Consider the following 23,335-nt stretch of genomic DNA (forward strand, 5'->3'; position numbering starts at 1 on the left):
ACGTCGAAACAACTTGCCCAAAACCTGTGAATTTTTGAATGAGAACAGTGCCTGTGCAGGAGATGGAATTAGGGCTCCCTGTGCTTTCTGTCGCCTGGGCTCCCCAGCGAGGCCGTTGGTTTCCTTTTGCCCAGTGAAGTGGGGAAAGGGTTTGTGAGAGAAGACCCCGCCCACGGATGCAGAGCCTGGCGGGAGACCCTCCCCACAGGCGCCTTCCCAGGCGTCAAGTTGATCAAATAGCCTGTCCCGCCGCACGCGCCGCCGGGCAGAAAAGACTCCTTTTGCCCCAAAAGCCGGTCAGCCGGGACGGGCGGCAGAAGGAGCGCGGGGGCGGGGCTCTCCGTCCTGCTCGCTTCCTGACGAACACGGGCTCCTCCCTCTTCCGGTTGACGGAATGATGGCGCCGGCCAATCGGTGTCCGGGCAGCCGGCAGAAAATTTGCATGCTTGGACGCGTTGCCGTGGCAACCGCGGGGCTGGCGGGTGGCGCTGGCTTGGGCCGATCCCCCACAGGACCCCGCTTAAAAAGTAACTCAAGGTTGGGGCAACGCACCCTAAATATACGAGGCGGGGGCGGGGGGGCAGGGAACGTGCTCCAGGTGTGTGCTCCTAACTTTACTGCCCAACCCTTTTTCTCCCATAAAGGGCAAACTGAACTTCGGAGAAGCCCTGCTCTTGTGAAAATTTGGAATTTCTGAGCCACTCTATGGAGCGAAGGTAATGTTTAGAAAGACATTAATAATGTGATGCCTTGCGCCGTCTCTTGAGCATTGGATCTGGATAAGCCTGTGGACTTTATTTTAGAGCAGGAAGACAGAGGAATGGTTGGATGAGGAGGCACTGTGGTTTTCCTTCAGTCCTGAAGTCCAAGCAGCTCTCCTGCCTAGCCAACAGGCATGGGCAGTTGGGATCGTCTGAGCTTGGATCCTGGTTTTTATGGTTTTCACCTGATTTCCTTGTGAAACTCAGGTGATGGTACTGATAACACAGCTGACCTGAACCTCAGTAAATCAAGGATTAAATAACACAGTCCTGTGTCCTGTCCTCATCCCACTGCATTGGTGCTTGGCACCGAAGTCCCAGATGGCCAGATTCCTGCAGAGCTTAGAGGCCCAGTTATAAATAAGTAAGAAGGTTGATGAGCAAAGATTTGAGTGACTTTCTCCACTCAGACCAGCTAGCTGGTAATAAATGAGCGTGTAATAGTGCTCACTGCAAGAATAATGTGTTTATTTTCTAGAATTCATTTCTACAGAGATTTACCTGGCCAAAACAGTGTGTGAATAAACAGCATTTACCATGTCAGATGTTCTGATTTCCTAATTCCCCCTTTCACTTTTCTTGCAAAGTGGGCTGAGTTAATTTATGTGTGTGTTTTAAGGGGCAGGAGAATACAATTGGGATTATCATTGGCAACCATTTGGATATTGAAAGCTAGAAATGTTACTCAGTGTAGAAGATAAGCCTACCTGGAACATAATTACTATGTCTCTTGTAACAGAAATGACCTCTTTTAGTTTTATTCCTAGAAAATATATAGTGCTCAACAGTAATGAGAAAGTTTACTATAAAAGCCACATTTTTTTTGGTTTTGGCTTGGAAAGCATAAGTGAAACAGAAACCTTTGCTGTCATTTCCAAGTGGTTTATGTTAAAGCTGATTATAAAATTTCTTCTTAAGATATTCTCAGTGAACTGATTGCTAAAGCTATAAATTAACACCATTGACTTAATTACTTTTTAAATTATTTTTATTTAAATTTAATTTTCCATTTACTTAATTCCCTAGGACATTGATCTACAATAGGATGCACTGGTTTGTAACCCGCTGAAATTATGGGTACACAATAAGAAGCTCAGACATACATGGATTTTTACATGTCTCTTCTTTAACCCACATTATCTGGGGATATTTCAGGTTTCTATCCTATGTGTATTTCTATTGGCTCATGGAATTTAATAATATTCTGTTACTTAAAGAATTATAAAATAAGAAACAGGACAATATAGACAGATGCATAGGTAACAGCTTCAAATATAAAGTGAGAAAAAGACCACCGTTAAACATAACACATTACAGAATCATCAGGGCGCAGTGGTACCAGGTAAAACTTGATGAAATTTGTGAGCCATCTTGTCTCACACCAGTTATAAATTACTGTTGATCTAATCTGAAGCAGAAAAAAAATATTGTAAAAGAATGTTGTTTTTAAGATTTGTTACCAATGAGAACCTTGAAAATGAGTACCAGTAGCCATCATCAGCCTTGTGCTATAATGCCATCAAGTCTTATGCTGGACATGATGAGTGTTTTGATAGTCTTCCTTGCGCGCCGTTTTCTGTAACGGAGATTTAGTATGTGGCCATTTTCTTCTTGTGTCACTAAATCACGAATTTCTGAAAAGTGTTATTCATGCAAGATACAATGATGAGTATTTAATAACTACTTATTACGCTTAACAACATTTCACAAAAGAAATGGTATGTCCAGAGTTTTGTTATTCTAACCATTTTCCACCTCAGATCATTTCATCTGCTTGTCTAGGTTCGCTCTGTTGCTCCTCTGTTATTGTAGCTTTCTGCTCATCATTTAGTTTTCATACTACTTTTAACAGCTGATGTATGTTACCAAGCATTGGAATTGCCACGGTAATCAGGTTATCTAGCGGAATATCCTGTTCATAAGAGAAGTACCAAAAACCTTATTTATGGAGTCACTTGTCAGCAGGAGCACTTTCTACTGAAAAAGTATTAAGGTTGATTGACACACTGTAAAAGGTGAGAACATTTACCCCTTCTGGTTGTTTTATCTCGCATAATGTAACTGTGATAATGCAGATTATTGAGAAAAATGTCTTTCCTGCACTGAATCACTCTACACTTCTAGGGACAGGCTCTCAGCACATGTACAGTGTCATCCTTCTGATTTCCGCTGACTTGTGTCACTTTGTGCAAGCTGACATGCCTGGTTTCTATTTTTTTGTATCAAACAGGCTCATAACCAATCACACATTTATCCATTCACCAATTTTTTTTTTTATCCTAAAAGATCAGCCTGCTTTGTTGAAACCATTGGGCAAATTATGATCAAAATCACTGGGAATCAGACAGATTCTGCACACATCAGGCCCCGAAATGGAAACATTGAACAAAGACACCTGAGCTAGGAAGTACATGTAGCTCACTTTGAGGTGTGTAAACTTACTTGCTTCCATGTCTGCTTGCTCGCATACTCCTGTGCTGTGGGCAGGGTGAACACACCCAGTCTATTCATTATTTGATGCATATCTGATACGCCCTCTAAGATTTCATGGTATTAGATATCAGAGATCTGCTGCAGTAACTGATGACGATTAAGAATGTGATGCTTAGCATCCTCAAAATGACCCAAACGGGGAATACCTCTATGCTGATTTTTGCACAAGAGTAAGTGTGGAAGCAGGGTAACATTATTCATTTAAAATATGATATGTGTTAAGTTATTCTATGTGAATGAAACTAAGTTAATCTTCACCCTGATAAGTTGTAATGCATCACTAAATAAAAACATGAAAAGCAAATCCTTGTTTGTAGAGCATGCAGGATATCTGAGAGAGAATAGTGTTACTGAAGTAAGTCCAGAATTTTAATTTTCAAATTCTGACAAACTACATTTTTTTCGCTTTTTCTGTATGTTTTAACTAGTAAGTCATAGTTCCTTCATGTAAGGTTATGATTTCAATTCAATCAAAGGAATTCTTTCTTATGATTGTGTAGAGGAGGACACAGTAACACAAAAGAACTGCTGGCTTGCTAGAACCAGTCTCCAACTTTCTCGGGCAACACTATCGTAAACTTAATCAAAGGAAGCTAATTAAACAAAATAAACTTCATTACTGCATGATTATATGTAGGATCTCCTCAAATGCCAAGTATACAATGACTGCTATTGACATGCTTGAATTTTGGATTGACCCATAAAGTTTTAGGTAGGAAGAAAATCAGATCCAAAGAAAGACGTAGGCATTTTAATAGGTCAGAGGAAAATTCAAAACCCTTTGACTAGATTGATTGTCTCATCACAGGAAACACCTTTAATAGTTCTTTATCAGAATCATATAAAAGCCTCAGGGTTATATATTTTCTTTCTCTTACATTCTTTGAACATAGACGTGATTTCTCTGTTATTCTTGTGTAAATGATACAGGTAAATATTTAAAGAAAGTTTTAGTTTTGTCTAACTGACACTTTAAACTGTGGGGAAAAACATTTGTTAGAAAATTCCCAGACTGTTTTAGCCCATTTGCATACGTCAGAAAACAGTGGCTTTTTAACCTGGTATATTTGGTTTTGAGTATTCTTGCCCTGTCCTTTTAACTGGCTTCATCCATGTGTAATGAAAACTTGACCACCAGCCTCTGGGCTGCAGATAGTATGGGGGAGGAGGTACTGCTATATGTGTAAGTGATCCTTTGATGGAATAAGCTTCACACTTGGATTTTTCTATGTTTCTTATGCATTACTCATAAGACATTTAAGCCAGGCTTCTGGGATGTTAGATTTTGCAGTCTTACAAAGTCTTGGAGCTGCCAGAAATGGGGATACATGCCAATATTTGTGTGTTCAGAGCTTGTGAATCATTTTTTGAGAAAAGAGGATGCATGAAAACATGGGTTATGCTCAGCTATGACAAGATAAAGCATCCTGACATAGAAAACTACGCATTTCCTACATCTCAGTGGTCTTTATTTAAGTTTAACCAAATAATAGATTATTCTTTTCACATGACCGAAGGAAAAGATTAGTCACTAGGACTAACCAAAGGAGACTCCTCCAGCCAGGAACTGTGGAGAAAATGCAGTGCTGAGCTGGAAAAATGTGATTATTTTAATGTGTTGTTAATTTGCTAAAAATATTCTTGGAAACATAGAATGTTTTTTTCCTTTTATCTTTCAGTGAAAAACAGATCCAACAGTAAGATACTACAAATTATCCAATATTTTTGTCCAACTTATGTTTGAGTACTTTGTCTTAACAGATTTCTAAAATGATTTATAATTGAGCTGTACAAAATAACATTTAGCACAAGAGAAAATACAGCTTAAGAATTTGGTTTAATTTAATTTGCTTTCCCTTAAAGAGTAACAGGAAGCCACATAGAAAACATTTTATATGTAAAGATCCTGAAGCAAGACTTTTTGGTACTGAACACAGGATGTCACTTTGGTCCTTTCTGACACCTCTTTTATATGTAAATATAATGAAACCCAGTAAAAGGCAGAAAAAAGACTTGCCTTTACCTTGACTGTAAAGTTAGGGATCAGCCTTAGAAAATCCTGTGACTGGACTGATTGGGGTGCTAGAAAATCTAGATTAACTTCCTTCTCTTTCTGACTTGCTGTATTATGCTCAGTGGATCATTTCATCTCTCTCTTTCTGTATTATAGAATTGTAGAATGGTTTGGGTTGGAAGGGACCTTAAAGATCATCTAGTTCCAACCACCCTGCCATGGGCAAGGACACCTTCCATCAGATCAGGTTGCTCAAATATCATTTGTCCTCTTAGACTGAGTTGTTCTCCTTCGTATTTTTACACAGTCCACCCCAGACTGAGAAACCAGGATCTCTGGGTGCTATTGTAGTGCAAGAAGTTGTTGCTTGTTGCTTCTCATTTAAAGCTATTTCAGACGTTTGTATTTTATGTAACAGTAAAGTTAGGTATTAAAATTGAAATAAATTTTCTTTTAGAGTACTTGTAAATTTAGTCCAATTTACATGAATCACCTTTATTAAATGACCCACAAAACAACAACAGTGATGTCACAAACAGAAAGCTTATGAGTGATGAACAGGCAGAATGAGTATACCGCACTGAGTGTAGTACTGAAGGTAAACAAAGGGAAAACTTCTCAGAGTAAAGTGGAGTTTGAGTAAATAAGAACTTACACAGCCAGGAATTCTTGAATCCAAGATAGTGGTTTAACCAGTATCTTTTTGCAAGCTAAAATTAGTTTATTCTTTTTTGACACTGACAGTGTGATCCATACCTGGTCTTCTACAAGGCTGTGATATTTGGATGCCACCATTTTTGAGCCGTATGTTTCCCTCTTCATTTAATGTATCTCTGTGTCCTGTCATACACTTCCTCAGGCAGAGCAACCCACACAGACATTCTCATAACTCTGTTATTCAAGTCCTGATTTTGCACTCTCCAATTATAAAAGACGTCTCCAAAGAGCCGCCTGGATGTAAGCCACTGCCACCTCAAGCAAGTACTTCTTATAAATCCTTTTCATAGATTTGTCAAGCACTGTTTTAAAAACAGTGAAGGAATCAGTTGTTCCCACTGTTTATTTTGGTTGTTTATGGTCCTCCTTCCTAAATCCAGATGTGAAAATTGCTTTTAGAGGGAATCAAGCATGCCCAAGGGGTATTTCTTTGAGATGTATAAGCTTGAAAGCTCTGTGACCTTTGTTTTAGCTCTGTGTTTATCTGATGCAAGGATTTATCTTGTCCCTTTCTGTGCTGGCAGATGGGAACAGTGACAGTAAACTAGCCATATAGTTTAAATGGAATTTACAGTCTGGTTAGTTGCACACAGAGAGGGTGTGATGTTAGTCATCATTGGTAAAATGTACATAAACAGATTCCTCAAATTTTCACAAGTGTTCCTGAATTTTGTCCATTAAATAAGCACAGTTGTATCCTGGCAGCAGGACACTTCATGCGATGTGTCCTTCCACAAGGTACAGTCTGTTTTTTTTTCAGCAGGGAGGTCTCCATGTGGAATTCTAGGTAAGTCAAAAGCAGTAGTGTTGAGAATTCGTTGGAAACAGCCAATTTAATCCCCCAGCTAGCACAAGTGTGTTTTGTTCAATTCAGTCAAGGAATCCAGGCTTATAAAATGACCTTATAATGGATTTTGAGGCATTGTTTACATGAGAGAATCAAGAGAGACGAAAAACAGAGGTTACTCTTCAGAAATCGGCTGCATACAGGAAATAACAAATGTATGTGTCAACTTTGCTTCCAAGTTCCAACACTGACATGAAAGAAGACATAAAGAAGGCCATTTCAGGGAAGAATTTTCCACTTGCTTGTACAGGTTGAATCACACATGACAGCTAAGAGAAGGCAGCATTACTGAAGCATGGATAATAATGCTATTGTTGCAATTTCTGGTTAGGATCAGCTTAAAAAGAGTGTGCAAGGGTTCCAGTTCCTGTTCTTCAGGACAAGAAGATAAAAGATGTACTGAGCTATTTATATTCTTGTCGTTATGTTCTATATGGGCTATATTGAAGCTCTCAGCCTGATGCCAAACTAGCCATAGTATTTCACTTGCTGTTAATTAAATTGAACTCATCCTTTAGTTGCAAGTGCCCTGTCACTGCAGTTCATGAGATTGTTTTTTGAGTATTAGTGGAACTGCAGAGGAGAGGAGTGTTTTCCCACAGCCATATGCAATGATCAACCGTACCTTCCCACTTTATTAAACAACATGTTGCAATATTTTTAAAAGGAAAAAGTAAGAAAGTATTATGTTTTGAAAAAAAAATGTTAAACCTCAATCCTCATTTACTTCCACGTCTTTACTTTCCACATCCACATTTGAGCTTGAGAAAACATGATTTGAACCGCTCATATGCCTTTTCATTTCACACTGAATTTATAGGAAGTTTCCAAATAATAACAGTCAACTTGGCAGGAATAAATGTAGACCAAATGGTGTAATCCCCACAAGGAAGCGTAATTCTCTTATGAAGTATTTACAATAGCAAGCTTGGAAATCCAACAATAGGTTATATTGTTAATAGGTTGTTTATAGCATCTTTTATTGACTGATTCATTCTTAATGGTAACAGATTTAGTCACCTAACGTTCTTCACGTGGTAGGCAATTTGATGTCCATTCCTTTATGAATCCTCTTAGGTAGCAGAAAGTATTGTTCTGTCATAAATCACTAAATAGGACATAAATAGGACCTTGCAAAGTTCAGAAGTTCCCTGAAATGTAGCTGAACTTTCCGATGCTCCCTTCCTGTGACCCTCCAGTAACCCTTATCTCCCTTGCCTTCATGACCCCTTAATGTTTCCCTGGCTCTGCCTTTCCTTCATCCTCCTAAAGAGCTTGGCTACTTCCCAACTTGGATTCATCAAACAGGCCACTCTCCTTGGAAACTCTCCCAGCCTTTGAAAGGGCCTTGCAGTAGAGTAGCCTCAATGCTAGTTTGCAAATTTAAATTTCACATACCATTGAACCATTCACCTACCTGAATCACAGGCACGACCTGTTTGAAACTGACAGACTCCTGCAGTGGCAAGTGGTACAAAGTGATCAGCCTTCTGCAAAATTAAAATCAGAAAATTTAGGCCTTCTAAAATGAAAACAAGGGAAAGGCTTTGGAATTTGTTGTACAAGTAGCTTTTGCAATACTTTCTACACAGTTAGCAAAGTTTTTTTGCATTAAGGAAACATTGCTGCTGGCAAAAATAATTTATTTAAAGTGGGATAGCACCAGTTCAAATCCAGCTAGCTGCCCGAGTCTTATTAATTGCTACTGCCCAAACTGCTTGTAACCTTTGTTTCTTTGTATTGTTCTTTTCCACTGGATATTTCACAATTATACTTTATGTAGGAGTCAGACAAAAAAAAGTTTTTTCTGATATCTGAAACAAAAATTCCAGTGCTACGGTTTTGTGTATCATTTGACATAAATTATATGCTTATCTGATAGCTTCAGACATGAGAGGATGCTACAGCCTTGTACTTTACTACATTTTTCCACAGACTGCAGTTATCTAATAGACTTTTAGAGGAGGTGTTAACTTTGAGCGCTAAATATAATGTCCCTCAAGACTTGTTTTTAACAGCTAACTGCAACATACTTGTTCGCAGAGATTTGTTCCGGTACAAATCATAGACTGGCTTTGATGGTCTTCACGTCATCCAATCTGCATACAAACAAATCTGAGCTTCACAGGAGATTTTGTAAAATGAGAAAGTGTCACAAGCGTCCCTGGAATATTTAAGCAAGTAGCGTGAATGCAGAAATCTAAACATCTTTGTGTGCCTGGCAAGAGGATGACTAATCACGAGAACCTGGTGACAACTTGTGTTTTTACTGTTGCCCTTATCCTTAAGGTTTCCCCTGGAATATTTACGAGAGAATATAATCAGCTCAGTGTTTCTCAGTGGCACAGACAAAGTTTAAGTTTGACATCTCAAGGGTAATGACAAAACTGCGTCCTCACCCTTGGGTGTAGTAAAATTCAGCCCCTGGATTCAGAGGTGGGAGTGACAAGGGTGAAAAGGCTGTTGAGTGAGAGCAAAGTCTCCCACAGTGACATGAAAAAACAGCAGTTCAGAGCAGATCCAGCTTGGCTAGTGGAGGTAGAGAAAGTGACCTGAGATAGGTCAGAGGGATCTCTGGGTAGGTAAGGCTGGGAGTCAGGAACCCAACTACACCCTTTCAACAGGAAAACCAGGGTTGAGATAAAGTTTGGAATATTTGGTAAGGGCAGGGTGAGTCTTAAATCAAAGGAAGATCTGCCAACCCTAGAGCAGTGGCCATTATGCCTTGACCCTATCCTTGGTGGCAAAATAAGCAATAATCAGCTGTTTCTTCTGTTATAAAGTAGACAACGGTGACCTTGCTGTCCTTGGCAGTTGCCTGTCTATGCAACCTGTTGCTTTCTTATGACTAAAGCTAGCCTGCTAGTTATTTCATATTCTTGCAGTCCTTGGAGGAAGTCCTGGTTTTGTGTGGAATAAAGTAAATTTTCTTCCTAGTAGCTGGTATAGTGCTGAGTTTTGCATTTAGGATGAGAATAATGTTAATAACACACTGATGTTTTAATTGCTGTTAAGCTGTCTTTATACTAAAGTCAAGGACTTTTCAGCTTCTCGTGCTGCCCTGCCAGTGGAGGTTGGGAATGTACAAGAAGCTGGAGGGGGGGGCGGGGAAGCCAGGACAGCTGACCCAAACAAGCCAAAGGGGTATTCCATACCATATGATGTCATGCCCACTATATAAACTGGGGGGAGCTGGCCAAGGGGCACCGCAGCTCAGTGATTTTCTGGGCGTTGGTCAGCAGGTGGTGAGCAATTGTATTGTACAATTGTATTATTATTATATGAGCAATTGTATTATTATTATTATTATTATTCCTTCCTTTCCTGTCATATTAAACTGTCTTTATCTCAGCCCACGAGTTTTAGGGTTTTTTTCTGATTCTCACCCCCCTTCCCAATGAGAGGGGCTGTGGGGAGTGAGTGAGCAGTTGCGTGATGCTTAATTGCCAGCTGGGGTAAAATCACAACAGAGGACCAGCACAAAAGATTATCTCTGAGAGAAGTGAATGTTTAAGTAATACAGCACAAAGTTGTCTGTACAGTGGGATAGACTGCAAATTGAAAAACTGAAATATGTTTAGCATTGTCTTTTTGAGACTAAGCAAACACAGTGCCCTTAGCTTTCCCTCATGTGCTTCAGTTCCCAAAGCATCTCAGTAGCCCTTATTGAGAAACTTGCTCCATTTTATTGATATCTCTCCTGTACTGGGAGAATCAAAACTGGTCAGGGAATTTGAGATACCACCTCAGAAGTGCTGAATAAAGGGACATAATATTTTCCTTCAGACTACAGACCAGGAACATTTTCCTTGCTGACTGTCCATTTGGAGATAGGACATTAATACTTCTGTACTAAGGGACCTATTTTCATTTCTCTTGAGACAAGGAAATTATGTTTAAGTATCAACATAAATGGCTTAGAAATCAAACACTGTGTCAGAAATACCATTTCTGTCAATAACTTAAAATAAAGCATATTGATTATACGCAAAACCACACATGTTTCAGCATCTTCAGTTTGTGCAAGCCCATCTTCTTCCATGTCCTTCATGGCTTTATGCCCTCTGAGACTAGAATTTCAGATTTACATGTTTCAGTTGATCATTAGGGATAGGATATACTTGACGTTATTTGTCTGCTATTTAAAATCGTAACAGAGTTGTAAGGTAAACTGATCCTTGTGATAAACCACTGGTTAATAATCTTAACAGGAGACATGTTGTTTATTAATATGTACTGGTTTAATTTGTTTCAGGGTCATATAAAACCAAAAGGCAAAACAGAGACGCACAGAAACGCTTTTTCTCTACTGAAATGGCCGTTAAGTGCAGTTTTCCAGCTTTGAAGTCCCTAGTATATTCCAGCCCATGAAACTGAATTAGGAGGATGGAGCATCATGCTGAATAACAGACTTTCCCAAGCCCTTTATGTGTAGGAGAGAGAGAAGTTTCTTGAAATGTGGTATCCTTCATGGAAACAAAGGTCAAGAAAAAGAATGTGAACAAAACCTGTAACACTCTGCGAACCGCTGGAGAGGCCCCTGGTAATGTCTCTAACATCTTGCTTTCAGAGCAGGTTTCACCATCTAACATCTCAAATCTACCCAGAATTTTACCTGAAATAGTACATCTAGAAGCTGGACCCCAGGAAAGGCGACCAGGCACTGCAATAATATCAAAACAGTCAGATTCTTCAAGCATGTCTCAGACACCACTAAAACGGCCCATCATCCCACCGAGAAGACCTTGCTTCAGGGTATGCTATATCTGTGGCAGAGAATTTGGGTCACAGTCTATTTCTATACATGAACCCCAGTGCCTAGAGAAGTGGCATATGGAAAACAATCAGCTACCAAGGCATCTCAGAAGAGCAGACCCCAGGAAACCCGAGCTCCTTACTGCTGGTTCCTGTATGCTTACAGCTGGAAATGAGGCAGCTTATCATAGTGCTCAAGCCCAGCTCCTGCCCTGTGGAAACTGTGACAGAACCTTCCTTCCTGACCGTCTCATTGTGCACCGGAAGAGTTGCAGAGGAGGTAGCAGTGGTGTGGGGCTGTCAAGCTCTAGCGCCCGCAAATCTGGTAAAGGCCCAAGCTCTGGCTCTGGCTCAGCAAGTGGTGAACCATCTAAGACACATCAAGGAAAGAGTGGGGCTGCGCCAGCTGTGTTAGACAAGGTAAATTGCTAAGCCCATGCTGTATGAAAGGTTGTGGATGCATTTTGACGCTAGGTACTCTAGGGGAGACTGGGTTCCCATCAAATTTTAAATCACTTTTCTTCAGAAGGATCTTTTGGCTCTGTGCAAATGTTTTTCTGCTGAGTAGTAGGTAAAGGAAAGTGGAATACTGTGTGCATGAGGGAAACTACTTATTCCTATTTCTTTGGGTTTTCCTGTTGAAAGGGGGTAGTTGGGTTCCCATACTCTACAGTCCTTTGAGATATATGTCCCCAAAAGACACCATTGTGTGCTATAGTTCCCTAGGAGATTCTGTTGAGCAGCTTAGGCAAGCTTTGAATGTTATATGTTCTAGCTGGTATTAGGTATTTTTATTTAGTTAACATGATAACATTTAGTTATCCTGTAAGCACTCCACTGATTTTCATTTTTTACTGTTATTCTTAACCTTGGCATGTAATACAAGTTTACTGAGGACTGCATGTTCAAAGGCAGCAACTCAGAATATAACAACAACAAAATAAATAATACTGCACATTTCTTTCCACTGAATTTGATTCAAGATCCAAGAATAAAGAAGCTGATTCACATTATCCAAAAGTTACACAAAGTTTTGGAAAATGGCATGTTTTTCCTGCATTTGTTTCTGCACAAGCTGACTTTTGGCCAGTAGTTTTTTAAAAAGATAGATGTCTAAATTTAGGCCTAGTGTCTAAAATAAAAGGTGCCTTTTTTTTTTTTTTCCCGGTGGGGGTTGGACTCCTGATTGCCTGCATTACTTCGAAAATGGGATTTATCTTTCAAGTCACCAAAGGAATGCAATGCTATGCAGAACATTTCTAAAAACGTTTTAAAAGTCAAAGCATGCTGTATTTCAGTTTTCAAGCTGCTGGGCATAACAACATTACCCTAACAAACATGAGAATAAAGACAGTATGAGACATTTTTATATTATGCTATTTGAGGCCACTAATTGATAGATATTGGCAAATTAGGTCCATTCCTCATTCCTGTTTTGAAAAACCCACAAACACTTCAAAGTGCTGCTCAGGTGCATCTATAGCTACAGTAAAGAAGATGTTCTTGTTGTGTTACACTACATTATAACATTTAGTAAAGAACTGGCACCAATCTAAAGGTGATTGTGCAATGAAAGGCATGGGTGTGAAGCTGTGAGTTTTGTCCATCACACGTAATTCCACATGTTTAAAAAAAAGGGGCGAGGGGGCAGGGGCAAATGTCCATAATTACAATGTCATTAAAAAACAAGTTTAGAGTGTGATGTGGCATTGAGAGTGACTGTAAAAATGTTGCCCTCTTGCACAACATATCTGCTTCCTGTGTGGATTCAGTCACATCTGCTGATTTGTTGAACAACATTATTACCACTTTTTACTTCTGTGAGCTCTGCAGAGCCAGAATGAAATGTCTTTGAATCTGTTCTTCCTTCTGTGTGAACAACAGGTTTCCTCATTTACTGCCAAGCAGTTACAGTTCGTCAGCTGCAACAGAACTAATGAGGCTGTACAGCTTGCAGTTTGTAATTGACTCTGAAGGACTTTATTATTAACGATGACTTTCAGGAAGGGATGATGGATTTTACCTCTCTGAGGTCCTATATTTCATTATTTTTAGAGTTGTCATTTTGTGCAGAGGTGTGCATTAACTGCAGAGATAGGAATGGAAAGACTGAAAGAAACATCCTGCGATCCCAGGGACTGTTCAGGACTAGCAGACTGCTTCTAAGAAGCAGTCAAAGGAAGCCTCTTTTCCATAGGTTTATATTCTCTGTGTGAGGTTGTCTACTTCCAGTTGAAAGTTTTGAAAGGTCCACGCGTTGAAGGATGTCAAAAAGATCTAAGCTCATGGAAGGGCTGCAGATTTGCTATGAACAGGGATAAGGTCTAGGTCTCCTCTACAGTCTTCATCTTTTTCCAGCATATGGTTTTAATTTTGATCACCTCACCAGCTACTCAGCTACTTATTAGTTCTGTTAAAAAAATAATGGTATTGGTGTGAAATGGCAGGCTGCTTTGGTCCTGACAGGAAAGCATTCAGGACAGTCCATGTCTCACTTAACAGACCTACTCACTGTGGCAGTGAATTATTTAAGTACCTGTTTAAAGTCCTGATTAGGCAAAACATCAGAGGGAAGGAATAAGTGAAAAAAACCCCAACCCTTAGATAAGTGTATTTATTTAAGAACTGTAATGCTACTGGCAAATTAATTTATGCAATGAAAGATGTCCTAAATTAAAAGCTGGGTTTTCCTCATTTTAAAACTGAAGATCTGGCTGATTTGGTGACACACAATGTGAAGGGCATTTTACTTTACAACTGCAAGTGCTTTTGCCTGCATGTCTCTGTCTAGTGGCTCTTTCTCCCTTAGCAAGTGCAGGATCAACTACACCAGTATTGTTACGGACAAACACTCAGTTCAGCACTAAACACCTTTATAGATGAAGACTCAACAGCCTCCATCAGCCATCTCTTCCACTAACTGTCCTCAATCCCAGAATGCATGAACACATCCGAGTTAATCATGTCTGGCTGTGTAGAACCAACAACAGCCTATGCTTAAGAGACTCTCAAGAGTCATACCAGCTCAGAAATTCTGTTTCAGATTCTCCTGTGATACCTCAGATAATGGAATTGATGTCTGGAACTACTGAAGCTCACACTTGCAGTAGAGCAAAATGCCTTTTTCATTCTTTGATAGGCAAAAATGTCTGCTACATATGGATATTAATGGCTTGCTCGGGTATATGTGTAACAGTTTTTCTCACAAGAGGTCAACACTGATCCTAAAATCCTATCAAACATGTCAGTAGCATCTGCTGCTGCCATCTGCTGTTTTCTTCTTATCAAGTTAGCTACCTAAAAATAAGATTTAAGTGATCTTCCTTTACTGTATTGTAATGCATTTTAACACAGCGTAAGTCTTGAAAACTTGTGTTTTCAAGAAAACAAAATGTTGATGTGGTATCTTGCTCTAGCATAAAGTCATCTAGTCAGTCGGTAAAATGAAAACTCCTTCAGATGCTGTGTAATTCTAGTGAAGGTAGGAAGCCAATGGTAAACTTTCTTTGCCTCGGTTGCAGCAGTTTTGAACATTCTTAGGAGAATACTGACAAATATATTTGCAAATATAGAAAGTTAAATGAGAATAGACAGTGAATGGATGATTTGAATGCAACTTCTCGAGTATTACCATTGTGAATCATTGAGCTTACTGCCTTTCTTCTTTTACACAAATGCCATGTTCATTATACTGATGTATTTCTTTTAAAAGATAGCACATCAGGAGTAAAATGGGACATTCTAGTGCTTCCAGTGAAGTAAGATCTTTAATTACCTGCATCATATGGTAGAATTACCTTGCTGTTCAAGGAAATTTCATGCACAGGCATATGACCAGTCCTAACATTAGCCTGCTGTTGTGTTGGGACAGTGGCTGAAAACACAGAAGGCTGTGAAATGCACCTTTGGACAGTCATGAGAGCCAGGCCACAGATTGTCCCTGTCCCTTATGCAAAATGCCTCTTACTTTTCAGAGAGGAATCTGCAGAAAGAGCTACTTTCATACAACATGATGCTGTAGCTGTACTGATCTTTTCCTGAACCTCTGTTCCTTGAGTGAGTCAAGCCTATTACAAGAACTCTGGCCTAGAGCAGGAGGTCTCCCCTCTTCCCACTAAAATACATGGATAATTAAACAAAATAAGAAAGGGGATGGTGTGCAGTCCTGGATGATAAATATTTATAGAGGGGAGTTTGGGAGTCAGTCTTACTGGGTGTACTTAAGAAGAAATTAAAAGCTTTGTGTGGTATGGGAGGATTTGACCTCATGTAACACCATAACAGCAGCCTGGGGCTAACCTCAAGTAATGTCAGGTCTTTTGAAAATACATAGCTGCATAGCTCTCTGAGCTAAATAACTTCATTCATGGTCACGCAGACATACTTAGCAGTCTTGGAGAGAAAAGAAAATACTGAGACACCAGAGGAAAGCCTAACTGCACTGTTAGGTATTTGTAGGTATTTTTATAATAACACATTTCCTCAGGAACAGACCTTCTACAACTCTTTTTGAAAATGAAAAACAAAGCAGTGAGCAGACAGCCTAGCCACTGGCCTGTGAGTAGTGTGGGTTGGAAAACTGTGGTGATTCCAAAAATAATTTTATTTCAAACTGCGGGCCTCCAGATGTGACATTTGGGATAGGCACACTCTGAAGAGAAAAAGAAATGAAGGATAAATATCATCAGCTGTAGAAATTCCAAATAAAGCTTATCATACCTTGGATTCCACAGTTATGCAGCAAAAGAGCTGTTACTACAAATTGTAAGGATATTCTCCTTCAGGTTTTATTTTTCAGCTTTTTAACATGTGTGTATTTGCAGAGAAGGAGTGTGTATATTATTTGATGTGTGGCTACAGTTCAAACTTACTACATTTCTGGAAAAAATAATTCCATCCGTAGAGTGATCCGATTCCTTTTCATTAATTCTGGTCTCTGCTATTGTTTTTGTACAATTTTTAATTGTGGAAGTTATAAAACAGCGACATTTCTACTTGAACATATTTCTTAAACTTTTTTTTTCACCAAACAGGGTTTAGTTATGAATAAATCCCAGTTGATAACTTTGGAAAACGGAATCCTCTATTTAGCTGCAGGCCTGGTTTTGCTCAGTCACAACAGAAAACCCACTTATAAATGCTCTTGATCTGAAGGGATCACAGTACTGCTCATTCAGTCTTTAGGTTTTCAGGTGAGACTTCCAAAAAAACCATCTTAGAACTGTGGAAATGTATCCAGATTGCACTGGATGGAGTTCACTAACTTTTATCTTGCAGGCCTCTGGCAGCTGTTCAACAGTAGGACATCGCAATGACTTTAGAACAAGTGCAATGGATTTGAATGAAGCAGTAAGAAATAAAAGGATATCTCTGTTCACTCGGGAAATATTTTTAAGATGAAACACTATTTGATTTTAACAATGATATTTCTGTGCACCTGTTAAATTTATTTGGAGTATTTAATTTTTTAAGTGATTTTCACCTGGTTTATATCAGGACTTTCAGTCTCCTTGAAGCTACACATTTATTTTTGTTATACTGCTCCATACAGTGGAAATGACTGTGAAAGTGCAGGCTAAGTGTGATTTTAGTTTGTACTAGGATTCCTTTTTCCCATTCTGGTTGTATGTAAAGAGTCCCTACAAACTGAATGTAAATCAAATTGCCCTTTCCTAGTTTTCAGCCAAGATATAATCTATTTTACCAAATGGCAGGAATTTATCTAAGGAAAAATAGAGGGGAAAATGTGTTCCTGGTGTTTTTTTTCACCCACCATTTCTTTAGAAAACCATTTCTAAATTCTGTAAGCATACACATAACGAGCATGCACGCTGAAATGAGTCCCCTGACCTCAAGAGTTTAGACTATAGTATACTTATCTAAAGCTCCCCAGAACTTACAAAGAAGCATACACTGCCTTCAAAAGACTCTGTATCTGGACACACAGTCTTATCTCCAAATCAGACAAGGTCAAGCTCAAGAGCTGAAGTAAGGAAGTAGGTGAAAATCGATAATGAAAAATTGGAGGGCATGCTTAAAACAGCTGTCGCTATATTCAGCTATGAATAGGAAGAGAAGGTTATGTATATGTATATATAAAGTGTGTGTGTATATATATATATATATATATATGTACAAAATACTATGCTATCAAAGATGGCTAAAGAAGTTCCATTTGGAAATTAAGAGGATGAAAATGTCCTTGGAAAGACTGTCTTTGGATAAGTTATATTTCGATTCACTGTGAGAACTTTCCAGATGTAGTCCAACTTTTCCCAGCAAAAATACGCTTTGCAGAGTAGTATTTCTTCATGTAATTGAGTTTACATGTGTGATATAGGAAAGAGAGCTTATGCACGTTGTTCACTAATGACATTTTCAGACTGTAGCATAAATGCAAGAAGAGCTGCCCAGAATTTCTTGAATATGCTGATGGGCTGACAGAGAAAGTCATAAATACTGGAACAGGTTACGCTTTGTCTTACACAGCAGCAGAGGAAAAAATGAAATCCCCACCTCCCTTGTTTGAGTGAGAAAGGCTTCCCATGTTTGGTCTGGCATGGCTGTTCCTCTGCCTTTAGGAGGGCAGGGAATAGCTTGTCTCTTACTGGTATTCTGCAGTCAAGAGTGCAGGAAGTGCTGGCGGTTGTGAGACCCGTCAGTGTGCCTCAAAGTGCTGTCTCTGCAGGACGTTTTTATGCTACTGTTGGAGCAGGGCTGGTACTAACACCACGCCTAATCCAGGACGTGCCTAAGGACACATCTGAGTCCATAATCTGCAATACCACAGTAATTATATATTTTTCAAGCTTAGAATATGTATTTGTGGGGTTTGGGGTTGAGAGATCTTTTTCGTCTGTTGATCTGTTTTTCTCTGCAAACAAAAGGAGATCTGCAGTGCAGAAACAATGACTTGCTTAGAGGCCAGTTCTGCCCTCGATGCAGTAACTGGCAAGGTTCACACTGAGGCTTTCAGGATAAACAAGCAACAGTTCCTGTTTTGTCCCCCTATCCTGAAATATCCTGGATTGGTTTTAATCCTTCAAGGCCAAGAATTCCACCAGCTAACTGATCTGTGGCAGAAGTAATGTGAGATTAGGGACCATAATCACAAGCTTAAGACAGCTGCGCTCACTGTCCAACTGAGGAGACAAGCTAAGACTGGACACAGCACTTTAACTGTGTTCCACCTGGAGATGGGGTCTTCCAGCTACTGCACTAGGCGTCAGCAATTCAGCCGAGGAAGATTTTCTTGCTGCTTTCCATTTTACTTCTGTTTGGTAGATAAAAAAAAAGGGCTTCAACATTTAAGATGAACACTGTGCTGCAGCAACCGGATCAAGCAGAGGAGTTGTTCCTTCACATCAAGACTTCGCATTTCCTTGTACATAATGTTGTGGAAAAAAACCCACATAGGTATTAATTAGGTGACACACGTGAATTTTCAGCCCAGTCTCTGGAGAAGGAGCCTACCTGTTCCAGGCAGCCAGTTAATGAGGCACTATCTCTTACAAGCTTCAAGACTGAATCCAGACAAAAGGAAACTGATAGAAACAGTTACACTGATTTCACAGATATGAATCGGTTTCTTAATCTACATGATTGTTTTTATCCAAAGTTGTTCTGACTCAAAATTAATGCTGAAAACAATATTCTTCACAATTGTTATTTGCAGGCACAAGTGGTAAGACGGCCACCAGCAATGATTTGTTACATATGTGGTCGTGAGTATGGAACAAAATCTATTAGTATCCATGAGCCACAATGCCTGAAAAAGTGGCACCAGGAGAATGACAAGCTACCCAAGCACTTGAGAAGGCCAGAGCCCAAAAAGCCTGAAGTCAGTCACATACAAGGTAAGCTACAGACCAAATGAGGAAAGGAGAGGAAGAAAAAAAAGAATTTTAAGCAGTAGCTTAAAGGTTTGCAAGTACGTCTTTCTCCATTTTACTCCAAAAAGAAGGCAGCCATCATGGCTTGTTTCAGGCTTTCTGTTAAGTGTCCTGTTGTCCTTTTGTGCTGAATCTGTGGGAAGTATTATCTTATGGGACATGCCTGCTGGGACAGCCCTCTTTATGTGTCAGTATGTTCTGAATCAAAACACAAAAAGATTGGCAACCTGCTTCACAAGTACATCACTACCTTTTGACAACTTTCAGCACTGTAGACAAGAATATTTTAAAATGGGCAAAAGCATCTAAAAATAGTGTGCAGACTTGACACATACAGTCATTAAAATAAAATACCCTTCAGATAACATAGGGATAGATACTTCAGCCAGTTTTTACACTAGTGTTGGTTATAAAAAAAGCCTGACACTAGCGCTTAGTAGTGGTAAACAGTGAGTGGCCTCAAAAACAGCAGTTCTGTGGTAAAATGAGGAATATAATACTAGATGCATGATGACTGGTAGGAAAAAAGGTATTTTTAAAACCTACCTGTAACATATACTGTAGTTTCAGGGTTTTATGAAAGTATATGTATAGATAAAAATACAGTATCTTCTACAATGAACATCCACTGGATGTTATTGGTCTCTCTTTATAAGCCTTAGAAACTTTCTTTGTGAGACAACATAATGCAAACACAATGGGGAAAGAAATACATGTAGTATAAAACAAACATTTTATTTCTGCCCATTATGTGTGTTTGTGCTGTGGGTTCTGTTTTGCAAGATGCCTAGGTCCCACTTCTTCAAATAAATGAAAATTTACAATCTCCAGCACCCAATGGAGCTGGGTTCCTATATGTATCCCAGGGGTGTGTGCTCAGGTAGGACCAAAAGGAAATCTCATCTGTGCTTTGTCTGGAAGCTGCTCCCAGGGCTTCCCCATTCCCACATAAAGTTATTTCAACTGGATGCTTTCCCTGGCCTTGCCAGCTGGTCTGAGCTACTTTTGGCCAAGTTTGGACCACTTGCTAACAGGCAGTTAATTCACCCACTTTTTTTAATATATTACCCGTAATTTCATGCAGCTTCCCCTAATGTCTGGAAAAGTAGACAAATTCTCCTACAACTCAGAGTGAAAGAGTCATACACTAGATCAGTTTACAGCAGCACAAAGAAAAATGTCCCCAGATCACACACAGAAGAGATCAGGATCAATGAGAACACTAACCAACTGTTCAAAAAAATAATAATCGCAACTCAAATTATATCAAATCAGGACTTGGTTAACAGATGCCAAGCAGCAGACTCAAATCTGCAGTAAAAGTTAGGTTCAAAGGACACTATCATTGTATTTGGTCTTTTTGTCATTAAGCTTTTTCTAATTATTATGTGTTGTATGGTAAAAAACTTAGAAGAAAATGAGAATACCATCTGAAAGAGAAGAATGTAAAAGGACAAATCAGGTTATTTTGAAATACACTATTCTTATTTTGAAGGAGTGGAAGCAGAAAGACAACACTCTTTGAGAGAACAATCCAGCAGAAGGCTCCCAGATATGAATCAGAAAATTGTCTCATTCATGCAATGAGTCATATCAGGCGCCTTGCATCTCCTATGAGGTGTTGTGTGCCCACAGTTCCCCAGGGGATGCTGACCTGCTTCCAGCATCTGTCCCTAAATGCCTGCTGATGCAAGTCTGATCAGTTCTGTAGCTTGAGCTAAAATTGTTGTTCCCCCTGCAGTTGCCTCATGCTCCTGGCCTCAAGAAAATAATCTCAGTGTTGTTCTTTTTCCATAAGACTTACTCTTGATCATCTGTTAAATGCTATGACTGACCTTGAGACCACATACACGTACTGCATGTCTCACAGTTTCTCAGCTCAGGGAGGAGGGATTATTACCGCTGTTGTTGAATGGAACAGGCAATGTTCAAAAAAAGCTCAGAAATATTAACTGCTTACATAAAACTTTTTATAACTTACATAAATCTTTTTTTGAAAACTCAAGTGTCATGGGAAGACAACCACTGCCCTGATTACACAGTTTTGTTTGTGGAATGCCTAACACATGCCTGCAAGGAGAAAGTCATCTCTCTTTCTTTTTTTTTTTTTTTTTTTTTTTTTTTAATATTTCATAAACTTTCCAAAGTACAGAAAATACACATTCATTTCCTGCAAGCAAAGGGGATATTTGTCTCAGCCAAGAAAAGAAACTCTAGTTGGTTGCTCTTCTAACAAAAAGAACATTAGGAACAGGCATATTAAGAGATCTAAGGCTTATTGTGGTTATGTGAACTGTTGGATATGAATCATATTAAAACTGTATGGGCCTTTAATGAAGAGCTCTATTATGTGCCAATAACAGAAACCATGGAATATTTTTAAATGCACAAATCCTTTTCTTTTAAAAATTGTCTGTTGCTAACAGTTCAAAGACAAAATCGTTTCTTTAGTCTTTCCCTGTATTGTCATACCTTTTGAGAAGGGCAGAGCAAATACATCTTCAAATTGAACCACACAGATTTTTTTTCTGCATGCACTTTAAATTAAAACTCTTAAGATCTAAATCCAGGTATTAAGCAACCTACCTGGCCTTTTTGGAAATCAGTTTGAGACAACACTATGTCAAAGTCCATTTCAAGATGAAAGGCCATTTCAAGATGAAAGTAAATAAGATTTTTTATATACTCAAATAAAGTCTTGAAAATACCTCTGATGTGAGTGTTTGAAGAATGCTCCTTAGCTTTCAGAGCAGTTAGTCTTCCTGCAGTGGAAAATAACTGAGGGTAAGACTGTATTAGTGTTCAGATGACAATAGATGCATCAGTGCAATGACCTCACTGGAAGCTGTGGCTTAAAAGAACTGTAGGTTATGTGTGTAAGGTTTTAGGCTTACCTAAGCTTTACTCTACTTATTGGCAAAACTTGCATATACTTCAATAGGAAGAAAATTGGGCCCCTTGTCCAGACCACTACAAAGAGCGTATTCTCAAGTACAATATGCTCTTGCCCATTGCCATGGTCAGATAACACATGCTCGTTAAGCAGAACTTGAATTAAAGCCAAAAAATGAAATTTGCTGATAATAATATGTGTGCAAATACATTAATAATTAGCTGAGAATGCATATCGTAACACATAGCATGATGTTTTCTCTGTACTCTTATACAATACAAAATGATTCAGTTTGAAGTTAATTTAATTCAACCCCTGGGACAAAAAGCAGAATCTTTTTTATATATTTTTACTCTTTTGCTTCTTTCTTTTTTTTTTTTCTTTTTCGTTTGCAAAAGAAATATGGTTTGGTTAAACTGAAAGGCTCAGTCAACAGGTATTTCCTGAAAATATTTTCCATAAAGAGTTGAATGTGGGTCTCCAGAATGAAAGCTGATACTTTCTTTTTTTAATTTTCCAGCCAAAGGTTTCTGTGATCTTGATGCTTTAAATGAGGCTGCCTGGATCAGCGCCCAGAACCAGCTAGTTCCATGTGATATTTGTGGGCGTACTTTTCTTCCAGACAGACTGATCGTCCACCAGCAGTCCTGTAAATGAAAACCTGCAATGTGAAGAGGATGTAACACACTCGCGTACATATTCATGAATGCTCACGCACACGCACGCACACGTGTGTGTGCATGTGCATGAATACGCACGCATGATCCCATACCTTTCAGCAAAACCATAAGAGAAATAAAACTGATCTGGAGAGCCATGGGCATCAAAACTGTAGTGTGTTGTCAGATTACATGATCCAAAAGCCTCCAGAATAAAATCAGCAGCTGCTACTGTAGTATAAGGTCAAATATGGTGATTTTTTAGCCCAGCAGTAGCAAAAATGCTTTCTCATTTCTGTCGTTC

The 23,335-nt window shown here is 39.1% G+C and overlaps 1 protein-coding gene across 1 annotated transcript; it reads left to right on the forward strand.

Annotated features, from left to right (window-relative positions):
- The first annotated feature begins 397 nt into the window (after positions 1-397).
- On the forward strand, positions 398-23,029 carry ZNF475 (zinc finger protein 475). Its single transcript, XM_086480054.1, has 5 exons — positions 398-527; positions 11,403-12,007; positions 16,865-16,936; positions 19,263-19,443; positions 22,893-23,029. Exons 1-5 carry the CDS (start codon positions 398-400, stop codon positions 23,027-23,029), a joined length of 1,125 nt encoding a protein of 374 aa, XP_086336180.1.
- The last annotated feature ends 306 nt before the right edge of the window (positions 23,030-23,335 follow it).

The sequence above is a fragment of the Leptosomus discolor genome, chromosome Z, assembly GCF_034619465.1.
Source record: "Leptosomus discolor isolate bLepDis1 chromosome Z, bLepDis1.hap2, whole genome shotgun sequence".
NCBI lineage: Eukaryota > Metazoa > Chordata > Aves > Leptosomiformes > Leptosomidae > Leptosomus > Leptosomus discolor.

Bases quoted from the DNA above. Each gene is read 5' to 3' on its own strand.
- ZNF475 (XM_086480054.1), top strand. From the start codon at position 398: ATGGCGCCGGCCAATCGGTGTCCGGGCAGCCGGCAGAAAATTTGCATG. The intron at 528-11,402 runs GTAACTCAAGGT...TCTTGCTTTCAG, and splicing joins CACAGGACCCCGCTTAAAAA to AGCAGGTTTCACCATCTAAC. The intron at 19,444-22,892 runs GTAAGCTACAGA...TTAATTTTCCAG, and splicing joins TGAAGTCAGTCACATACAAG to CCAAAGGTTTCTGTGATCTT.